The sequence below is a fragment of the Emys orbicularis genome, chromosome 15 (genome assembly GCF_028017835.1).
Source record: "Emys orbicularis isolate rEmyOrb1 chromosome 15, rEmyOrb1.hap1, whole genome shotgun sequence".
Lineage (NCBI taxonomy): Eukaryota > Metazoa > Chordata > Testudines > Emydidae > Emys > Emys orbicularis.
In genome coordinates this window covers 29241441-29253167 of record NC_088697.1, presented here as the reverse complement: position 1 = coordinate 29253167, position 11727 = coordinate 29241441, and the positions used below count along the sequence as shown (strand labels likewise).

The window sequence follows — 11727 nt, the reverse complement described above, 5'->3', positions numbered from 1 at the left end:
CAGAAGAACTAGCCCTCACAGTAATATAGGGCTAAAGCCTACAAACCTACAAACCTGACTATAGGCATAGCACTTGCACTGAAGTCAGTGGGATTTCATAGGTTAGCAAAAGCCATTCAGGCGAAAAGATTGCAAGACTGGTCCCCAAAATATCTCCATGGTAACATACAGATATTAGTACCTCTTTTATTTTTTTAGTGAACAGTAACTCATACTGACCACACTCAGGTCTTTAGTTAATAAAGTTGTTGTAAGCAAAATGCAATTTGATTATAAACTTTACGAAACTCCCCATTTTCAAACACTGGTATTTGACCAGGATGTCCCAAATCCTGCATTGAGCCACTCAGATCAGCATATAGGTGCACAAAGTTTCATTTAACAGTGTAAAGTGCTGGTTTAAGTTTGGAAACCCTGTTTAGGTGACAACGTTGGAAATTCAGCCCATAGTTTAACCCCTGCCATGGAGGGATGCAGGAACCTACTGGATTGTTGCTAAACCACATTATTAATAATCAATATTATTAATCTATAAACAAAATCTCAAATGTGTATTGGTGAGGGGGTGTCTAGCATGAGCCCTGTGCTACGCGCCGTCTGCTACCATGACACAGGAAGGAAGAAGAAAGGGTCCTAAACCCTATCTGAGGTTGGCTATGATTCATCCCCAATCCCATAGACATGCAAACTGCCAGCGTGTCTGAGGACTGGATGACCCACCCTTAAGTGTTAACAGAGGATTTAAAATTATTGTTCAAAAATTAATTTGTAAATGTTAGTCGCTTTCATTTCAGACCATGGCTAAGAGCTTCTCATTCCCTTTCAGGGGCAAGGATCCACATCTATAACCGTCCTACTGCTGAAAGGGCTGCTTAGCCATGTCTAGACCCTGCATTCCTGCTCTTAGCATTGCAGAGCACTGTGCATGGTGGGAACACACTGCTTCATTGAGGAAATGGTATGGGGTTAGTGTCTGAAGCATGCCAAGTGGAAGGGCTAGTGTTTGCAGCATGCATATAGTGATATGGTCCATGCAATTTCCTCACAGTATCACCCACCTGTCATTTTCTGTAACAGCTGCAGGGTTTTCTTAATGTTGAAACAAAATCCAGTGGCAAACATTTCACTTGTTCTAACTTATCTAATCCTTTGTTCTGGGTTTCCAGATCTGCCTGTATTATGGTGCAGGGCTAATCCTCCTGCCATGGTATGAACCACCTCCCCATGGCACTGGGCTATGATTTCATTAGACAAGGAGCAGCTTTACCTTCTAGAAGGGCCCAAAGGAGACATCCTTCCAGCCTCAGAAACATCCCTGATGTTTCTAAAGGGGTAAGTTGGATTTTCTCAGCAAAACCCAGTGAAAAGTTTTATTCAGTTACGACAAATATTAGAGTCCTTCAAAACCAAATACAACTGGAGGATCCAGGTTCTCTGCACATTCTCAGAGAGACCCATGCGTCCATGGTACAGGCTTGAATCTACAGCATCTCAGTCTGTGAAACACTTTTGCTGGAGGAGGCTGCTGCACCTCTTACACCAGGGTCCCATTTCTGCTGTCGTATTTCAGTCTGGGATGGGGGAAGTTAAGGGTGGCATACTCCGTTGCATTCTGCATTTGCAAGTTCTTCACCTCTTGGGCCGAGCGCTCCCGGGCCCTGGTGAATACCTGGATATCTGCATAGTGCACGCTGTCATCACGCTTCACATTCCTGGGCTTGTTCACAGTAGCATAGACTGGAAACTCCGAGACGTCATCGTACATGTGAGCAGCCTGCAGGCCCTTCTGGAAAAAGAGTGCTAGAGAATCAGCTCCCCATTCTTTCCCCCCATCCCACACTGTGGGCTCACAGGAGGGCTGAACACCACTGCCGTATTGCACCTAGCATCAGCCAAAAGGCTATGCCAGCTCCCCATAGACTGCAACATGCTGCCTCCAAACCATTCTCAGTCCCTGCCAGCCTGGCAATGGGGACTACCCTAGGGGTTGAGCATGCTGCTCCCAAAGCTTTCCCAGCCCCCCTAGCCCAGGAAGTAAGGGTGTGTCTATATAGCAATCAGGAAGCACAACTGCAGCACGTGGAGGCAGACCCAAGCTGGCTTCGATTGAACTAGCTCGCTAAAAAGCAATGCAGCCACCCAAGTACAATATTTCCCGGGATCCTAGGAATGTACTTGAGCGGCTTGCGTGTGCCATTGATGCTACACGGCTATTTTTATTAAGCTAGCTCAATCAAAACTAGCTTGTGTGAGTCTACCCTGGCTGTCCCAGTTCCAATGCAGATGTACCCTAAGAGGCTGAATACTGTATTTTCAACTTGTCTGTTTAGTAAAATGTCTTTAGGGCAGGGCCGGCTCTAGGCACCAGCAAAGCAAGCAGTTGCTTGGGGCAGCAGATTTGCAAGGGGCGCAAGAATCCAGCATGGGAGCTGAGAACCAACAGGGGGCCCTGGGAGCTGTAGTTCCTTGGTTAGCTCCCTGCCTATAGAGCCAGCCCTGGAGCAGGGAAAGAACTACATTTCCCAGCATTCCCTTGGCCACTAGCAACAGGAAAGGGTGGGGGAAGGAGCATGGAACTGAAATCTGCAGCTTGCTGTGAATGGTAGGAACAGAGCCAGCTCTAGGTTTTTTGCCGCCCCGCCCTGGGCTCCTCCCGCACCCCTGTATTGCCCCAGCCCTGGACTCTCCCCCGCCCACACCCCCTGCCGCCCCATCTCTGGCCCCCACCTGCACTCCCCTGCTGCTCCAGACCTGGGCGTCCCCTCTCACACCCCCTGCCGCCCCAGCTCTGGCCCCCACCTGCACTCCCCTGCTGCCCCAGACCTGGGCTCTCCCCCTACCCGCACCTCCTGCTGCCCCAGTCCTGGGCTCTTCCCCCCCGCCCCTGCTGCCCCAGCTCTGGCCCCCACCTGCACTCCCCTGCCGCCCCAGCCCTGGGCTCTTTCCCACCCCCCCACCCCCCCCAGCTCTGGCCCCCATCCGCACATCCTGCCACCCCAGCTCTGGCCCCCACCCGCACTCCCCTGCTCCCCCAGCCCTGGGCTCTTCCCTCCCCCACACTCCCTGCCGCCCCAGCTCTGGCCCCCACCCGCACCCCCTGCCGCCCCAGCCCTTGGCTCTTCCCCCCCACCCGCACCTCCTGCTGCCCCAGCCCTGGGCTCTCCCCCAAAGAAGGAATTGAGGGGACTAAATGAACGGTGCACCTCTCTATCTGAAGCCTAGCAAGGGAGGTATGTGGATCCCACTAGAATTTAAAATGAAAAGTAAGGGAGAGGAGGCTCTGGACCTGGGCAGCTTTAGATACAGTACCAGGCACTTAGGAGGATTTCCACTTCTGAGCCATGGAAGCAGAAATAGACTTTTCCTTTCCAGATATAGCTAATATTCAGAAAGGGAATCTAGCACCTGCCTTCCAGATTTGAACACCCTCAAAATTCAGGAGTGCTCAAGCTCAATTTGGGCAGCTGTTACTTCATTTCCCCCAAATCAAATATACTGATCCACTGTAACTTGCTGTAGAAAAAGTAGAATAAATTGAGCAAGAAATGCTTCCCAGTGGTTATTAGGACTGGAATTGCTATTTTCAACAGCCATTGCTTTTTTAAGTTTTAGTTTTATTTGTTTAAAAGGAAGACCGTGATAGTGCATTCCCCATAGAAACAAAGAATGGAACAAAAGAATAATAAAGGCACCTCAACTTTTTCTCATTTATGTAGGACAGTCTTATAATATGCATCCAAATATCCTCCAATCACACAAGCTGAAAATTGTTCCACTTTACTGCAGTTCTGTAACCATATGGGAACCAATCCTGTCTGTGTTCTGTGCACATCCAAAATTCCTGCTGAATGACTCGCCCTGGGAGCGAGTTACCAGTGACCCAGGGCTGGGGCGGCAGGAGGGTGCAGTTGGGGGAGCGGGGGAGGGGGAGAGCCCAGGGCTGGGGTGGGGGGCAGTCAAAAATTTTTTTGCTTGGGGCAGCAAAAAACCTAGAGCCGGCCCTGCTTTAGGGGCCATTTACCTTCCTGTCATCCTGGTGCGGTTGGCTCATCTGTTTTGCTCTAGTGCCTGCAAAAGAAACACCAGAGAATCAGGGTGATTTAACTGCTGGGTATTGCTCCTTCTTATGCATATCACAGCAACGGTGTCCAGTACACAGGCTCTCTCCACTGGGCCCTTTTCAAATTTCCAGCCCAGTTGAAGTCCCCACTGAATCATGTCTTCGGAGCATGCCTCACACAAGAAAGCCCAGGCCTGTTCTTTTTGGAAAATGAGCTTCCCAGAGAGGACAACATGCTGTGGATCACGCAGTACCTAGCAGGAGGTACACACCACAGACAGCGTCAGGCCCTCTGAGCATCTCAGATCCACGGTTTGTCTGTATCCATTTTGTTCTTTGCTGTTTGGCAAACATGTTTTGCAGGGGTTGGTTCTAGGGCTGTTGGTTTGTTTATTTCTCTGTGCTCCTAGTTGATGTTTGCAGCTCTAGGAAGGGTGCTAAGCTGCAGATGCTGCACAGCTAGCTGAGAGTGCTCACACACCCTTTGGTTTGCAGCAAGACGGCAATTTAAGTCCTTTTTGGCATGAGATTTAGTCATTTTAAACATATCTAGAATTTTCAGAAGCTCCCTCACAAAATCCTATAACATTCCTAAGGCACTTTAGGTGAAAGACTAGGAGTGACACACGAATCCCTTACGACCAGCTTCGCACAGCCCGAACATTGTGCTGTCCTTGTCCAGCTGGAATTGTTTCGTGGGTACTTTAGCACAAATGTGGCCATTTACCAAAAGGCACAATAACAAATTCCCAAACCCAAAAGCGGCGTCTGTCTGTGAATCATATTTATAATACACACACCCCTTTGGTATGGTATCTACACCAGCATGGACACACCCTCTCCCTGGAGAACTTTGTTCAGGTGTGCATCCTGTTAGAAAGTGCATTAATTCTGTCTAGGAGGGAGCAATGATCATAAGGAATAACTGGGGACTGAATCCTGCGCCCACTGAAGTCAATGGTAAAGCTCCATTGATTTCAGTGGGGCAGGATCATGCCCTGCCTGGCTTTCAAAAGCTTCTTAGCTGCATTGGGCATTATGTTTTATTCTTGGTGTTTGTCAGACTTTCCTTGTGTTTGCCATGTTGCCAGTTTAGGCACCACAGCAGGTAGCAACTCCAGAGGCCTGCAGAAGTAAAAAAAAAAACAGGAGAGAATGCATCTCTCAGGGGCTATGGGAATTCTGCTGCCTCAAGGCCAGAGTTTGGCACTGCTGTCTGTCCCCATGTCATTTTCCTTCCTCATATGCCCATTCCCCCTATGTGCCAAGCACATACACTTCCCTGCTTTAGGAGGGTGCATCAGACCAGGAAATTTCCTCTCTGTTTTGGCAATAAATTCTATGAAACTTGTGTTCCATTGATCAGGTGGTTCTATCAGGTCTCAGAGTTGGCTTGTGTCCGGTCTCGGCACAGCTTCATAGGGAGGGAAACTTGGCATACAGACCATTGGAGGGGATGGGGCCTCTGAAGTCTGGATGAGAATCCAGATTTGTAGCTGTTCTGAGTGGAAGCCACAAGCCTGTGGGACTCTGTCACTGTTCTCCACAGATGTTTCACAAACCCTTACCTTGCTTTTCTTTTTTTCTTTTAAAAGGTGAAGGACATCTCCTGAAATCAGAGAGAGAGGCGTGTTAACACTGCAAGGCCTGAGTCTCTCCTATTGTCATTGCATGCACATGTACAAACACACACATGTCGCCCGGACACTGCGTTTGGGAACAACGTGAAAGAAACCTGAAAGCTCCCTGGAAGTACGTCAGTGGGCACTAGGGAACTTTCAGTGCGCAGCAGCAGGGTCCACATGGCCGCTTAGTGTGCAGTAGGCGTGCAGCAGGATACCCCAGCTTGTTGTACACTTACTACCCCTGTAGCTGTGTAGACACACCCTAAGAGCCATTGAGTCCAAGCAAGACTCTCCCAGTTGCAATTCCCTAGGAGCTGGCCAGTGGAAAGTGTTACTGAATTAACCCAGAAGACTGCAGGGTCTGAGACAGCCCTCTCACTGTAGGACTCCTGTTTAGAACTGAGGCAGCCATGCGAGAAGCCCAGACTGGAGTTCGAGTTTTAGTCTTGACCCTAACTTCCCTGTACAGAAGAAGTTTTGTTTTGTTTTTTACAGAAACTTAATGGTACTCAGTGGAATTCGCCCTGCAAGATAGGAGGATTTCAAAAAGGGCCAAGTCTGTAAAGCTAAATGAATTCTGCTTCCTAGTGTTCCCTTAGGTTGTGTGAGACCCACCAAATTCCTTGTCTATTGTGGTCTAATGAGGATTTGACCCCAGCTCTCCTGAGAGTGGTTCTGATGAGGCATCTCTGCCAGTTCTCCTGACTCAGGGAATTATACTCTGGAGATCCTGCAGTGGTCAGTGTGAACACAATGGTCCCTCGGATTCTGTGCACACATCTCCCACTAGCTGATGGGCTTGAGGTTCTCCAGGAGGTGCAGGAACTCACTGGGCTGTGCCCCCCAATAAGACTTGGAGAAGCAGCTTTCCCTGGATGGAAAATGCCTGCACGAAGTGATGACACGGACTCCCACTGTCCCTATGTCCTGAGCAAAGAGGGGCTCCTCCAGGGGACACCAGATGTGGATCTGAGATTTTTGAGTGCATGTGTCAAGGGTAGGTGCTGGTCACTCTTATGTATTGTCCCTCTGCCACCTGACTCTCTGTCCCCGCACAGAACAGGGAGGCAAGATTTGAGGCTCACAACTGTCTAATCCACACCGATCCATGGAACCAAACTAAAGCACTGATGGTGACTAACATGTCAAGCCAAACACCTAGCTCCGTAGTTTGCCTGTGTGACCAGCCATCTCTGCCTTTGCTGCACTCTCCCCATTTCCGAGGGCCAGGAATTGTCTCTTGTTAGGATAGGTCTAACGCAAACAGATCTATGGGACTATCACCCCTAACGTGCAAAGACGTGCCATCTCTGGGTGGCCCAAATGGAATGGCAGGCGAAGTCTCAATTGCAATGACAGCCACTCAGAAAGGAGCTTCTGCAGAGATCATAACATCTCTACTTGTGTAGAGAAGCTGGTTCCTGACTGGCCGGAGGAGCAGGAGACACTGATTAGGTTCTGCTATTTTAAAATTACAACTACATTCTACAGAAAAGAGCCCAAACACTTAAGTAACACCTTAGCGCCACCACAGCAACACAGCCCAGAGATGGGGTGACACTGTGGCAACACAGCCCAAAGCCACAACGACACCATAGCGACACAGCCCAGAGCTCAGGAGATACCACAATGATATGGCCCAGAACTGGCCTGATGCCACAGCAACACGACCCAGAGACGGGACAATACTGTGGGGATGCCCCCGTGAGCTGGCGTGACACTGCTGTGGGAATGCCTTTATGAGCTGTAATGATACCATAGTAACACTGTTGAGAGCTGCAGCCAGAGAAACAGAGAGAGGAGAATGACAAGGAGTCCCTGTTGCTAAGATACCTGAGTCTAACAACTCCATTTTTGTGGAAGGGTTGGAAATGCCAGGGCCTGCAGTGCACCCTTCCAGAGTTAGCAGCTCTGCGACCTGCTGTGCATATACCCTGCTTTCCCCAGGAAGCCCTGGCAGCCGGGGAGAGGCACAGCAGTCACAGAGAGAAGCAGGGTCTAGCCAAGGGCTTGCTCACTGCCCCAAAGCAGGACTCGGAGTACAGACACAGTGGGCCAGATTGGCCCCAGGGGGAAATTTGTGCACCTCAAACCTGCCTTCTGCCTTTGCGGGGGGAGAGATCTTTGGTGGAGCCTGGTACCACATCATCTGTACCCTACAGATGCCCTCAAACATGTACCCACCTCCCGCAGCTACTCGGACAGTCCAATATGCACATATCCCCAAGAACGAGCGAGAACCATTTAGATTGGACTGATATGAGATCAAAGGCTCTGGGTGCTGAGGATAATTCTAGGATTGTCACAAAACATTTTCTCCTGGGGCCAGGTGCTAGTTTGCTGCCCCGACAGCTCCAAACCTTGCAGCTCCTCCCTGATTCAAGAAACAGGCGCATCTGGAACATACGCTTCCGAAGGATCCCAGGTAATTTCCCCCTTTCTGCAAGTCTTCGGACTAAACAGAACCAGAGCAAACAAAACTGTGCGCTCCACAGACAATGAGCCAAATCCTGCCCTCAGCTCCCCCATTAGAACCAGAGAGAGAGACAGGTCAAACATAGAGACATCCTAGTAGTGCAGTGAACAAGGGCCAAATTTATCCCTAATGGAACATCACTGACGTTAGCAGAGTTACACAGGGTCTGAATATGGCCCCAGGAGCACACGCTGTCTCTCTGTGCAGATATGTGTCACATTCTGAGCCCGATGCATGAAGCAAATGTTATCGTTCCGTAAAGCTAGAAGGACCAGAGGAAAGCAGGTGCCAATCCTTATATGGCTAGTAACATGCTAGCACGTACATCCAGCCCTGGACTCTGTCCAGCATGCTAGGCCTTGGAGGCTCCCAGAGCTGGGCTATGTCTCTGCTGCAGCACAGGGGCTGGACACACGGGGCTACAACTTTTAAAGAATGGAAGAGAATCACTGGAGAGTATCAAAGGAGCATGTGGCTTTGTGTACCCCACTGTATTTGCATTACCACCCCAGCCATGCCCAGGGGCAGTGCAGTACCTGAAGGAGCTCTGTGCTTTCTAGCTTTAAAGACCCGAATGGCCTTTGGTTCTGTAACAACCATATGAAGGAAGGAAGGGAGTTACGCACTGAGAGGTTTTAATAATGGGCAGTAGTGATTAACCATCGTTCTGCTGGGGCGCAGGGAGGCAAAATCAGCCTAGGTGGACGAAGGGCAGTTCCCACTGAAATCAGTGGGCTTGCACCCAGTGACCCTGGGGCTGAGTTTGGCCCATCATCTGCAAACAGCTCAGGCGCCATGTGAGCTGAAAGGCACTATGGAAACTAGATGGGTTATTATTATAAATACCTAGCCCTGCTACTGTCACTGTTGCACTCCAGTTCACCCCCCTCCTCCAGCCAGGCCCTGTGTATGTGACCAGCACAGCAGGAGCTGTACCTTGTGGCAAGAGCTGTGCTGAGGTCACCGAAGATGCTGTTAGCACAAACAAGAAGAGGCCAAGCTCCTTCCAAGACAAGGCTGGAGTTTATCCTGCGGAAAAGGGCTGCTGCTCTGAGCAACACTGTTTTATTTTGAAATGGTTCCTGCACTGCCCTGTCAGCTCCCCATGCCCTCCCGTGTATGGCACCAGCCCCAAAAGGGGAGCAGCTCCAGCTCACTGACTCTTATGAGTTGCCTTGCCCAGCTCCTGGGCTCTGGAGTTGGTTGATCCTTCACAGCATGCAGGAAGGTCGGCCGTGTAATTAAAATAGCTCAACTTTAAATATAATCAGCAGAGTCTCTGGCCAGTTCCCTGAGATGCAGGGTTCAGTATCAGCTTTCCAAGCTGCTTTCACCTGTTTCGCTTGCCCTCCTTTGTGGATGGAGTTTAGCAGCCAGTCTGCAGGCGGGAGTTATTCTGAGGCTGTCTGCAGGCTAACAATCTCCCCACCTCAGATCTGCTGTAATTAGAATGGACAAGGGAAGGGAAGCAAGAACAGGACACAGTTCTCCCCATTTCCATTCAAAGAGACCATAAATGTTCGGCCCAAATCACACTCCGTCACATGCCCATCTGGGCCTGCACTCCCTGCATGCACACACACCTACATCCCCCCACCCCATTGATATACACCTGCTCCTACACCCCACCCCGTCAGCACCCAGGATCCTAAACCCCATCACACAGGCACAGACCTGCTTCAGTACCTCACACAGATTTCTGCGCTGCACCCCATCTCACTCACACACAAATCTGTTTGTACAGCCCCCCCCATCCTAAAACTCATCACATATCTCCACTTACTGCCCATCACACACCCCACCGATCAACTCTCTCTCTGTTGTGTGACACCCCACCACGCCATCACAGGTTCAAACACCTTATGATGGCAATATTCCCTTTTTTCCTATTCGTTGCATTTAATAGAGCTTGAGAAAACAGCAAAGTTCGAGAGGCTCTATACATCCTTGTTTGCAGAGAATAATCTGATGCTGAATGTTTCCTTCCTTCAATGAGAAATTAAGGAGTATGTGGCCTAGGACAGTGGTTCAACCAGGGGGTACACATACCCCTGGGGGTACACAGAGGTCTTCCAGGGGGTACATCAACTCCTCTAGAAAATTGCCTATTTTACAACAGGCTACAGAAAAAGCACTAGCGAAGTCAATACAAACAAATTCCATACAATGCCTTGTTTATTCTACTTTATATGTGATACAGTGAAATGTAAGCATAATATTTATATTCCAATTGATTTATTTTATAATAATATGGTAAAAAGAAAGTCAGCAATTTGTCAGTAATAGCGGGCTGTGACACTTTTGTTTGTTTATGTCTGATTTTGTAAGCAAGTTAGTTTTTAAGTGAGGTAAAACATGGGGGTGGTTTGCAAGACAAATCAGACTCCTGAAAGGGGCACAGTAGACTGAAAAGGTTGAGAGTCACTGGCAGTCCCTAGGGGACGCAGTCCCAGTGGAAACACTCCCCAGATGTGTCCAGATGTTAGGTAAAACTTTTTTTTCTATTACAATTTTTGCCCTAATGGTTCTTTTTAAAAATTATTTCTTAGACTCCAGAAACCATTTGAATTTCTTGCCACCTACTCTCCATTCCCAAGGTCGTCTGTGTTAATAATAATGATTTAGGCTAGGATTTTCAATGGCGTTGGGTGCCTAACTCCTTTAGGTCCCTTTGAAAACCTCAGCCTTTATTTAAAAAGCCTTGCTCTCTGCTGAGGCACCTAGGGTGCTGGCCAGGCAGGTAATATGCAGGAATAACAGCAATTTACACACTCTGAAATAGCAAAACTAAAATAAGATACTTAAATGTCAAAGAAAGTGATACTGATGGTTAGCCGGGCAAAACAGGTGTGTGGAGTTTTTTTTACAGCTAGATAACTTGCAATAAAAACACATCTCTTCTTGGATGACAGGCAGGATTGTCCACAGTAATTAGAGCACTAACCTAGGACTTGGGAGAACCTGTGTTCAATTCCCTGCTCTGCTACAGACTTCCTGGGTGAGCCTTGCCAAAGTCACTTTCCCTGTCTATACAAATAAAGACAAGTACAATAATATTTCCCTGCTTCCAGAAGTGCAGTGAGGATAACTACATTAGAGATTGTGCAGGGCTTTGAGAGCCACTGATGAAAAGTGCTATAGAAGAGCTAGGTATTATTTATTTGGCAGTTAAGTCAAAGCCACATCTGACCCACTGCTGCAGAGATTATATGGAGCCCATTCTTTTCCTGCTCTCTTTCCTCTGCCGAACCCTCCAGAGCCCCTGTTACCTAGCGTACCGCTCTGCAGTTAGCAGCCACTTCAAACCAGCCATGCAGGGTGTGGCCACTCGGAATGTGGAACTGGAGCTCTCCCCTTTGCTGTGTCTTTCCCCCCATTCTTTGTAGACTCTCAGGAGGAAAGCACTTCTCTGTTTCTTTCTCCCTGATGCAGCCTTTAAGGTAGATGTTTGCTCTGAATTCACAGGCCACGCAGGCATGGTAGCAGAGGGCAAAAGACAGGTCACGGCTTCCAGGAGTCTTTAAGCCAAAGCCCTCTCCACCACACAAGGACCTTACCAGGGGGCA

General features: G+C 49.0%; 1 protein-coding gene across 1 annotated transcript; it reads right to left on the bottom strand.

Moving 5' to 3' along the window:
- Positions 1–1534: 1534 nt before the first annotated feature.
- On the bottom strand, positions 1535–7904 carry C15H11orf52 (chromosome 15 C11orf52 homolog). The gene is made up of 4 exons (XM_065416922.1): positions 7870–7904; positions 5629–5669; positions 4022–4068; positions 1535–1786 (listed from the first exon to the last, which is right to left on the bottom strand). Exons 1-4 carry the CDS (start codon positions 7902–7904, stop codon positions 1535–1537), a joined length of 375 nt encoding a protein of 124 aa, XP_065272994.1.
- Positions 7905–11727: the final 3823 nt, after the last annotated feature.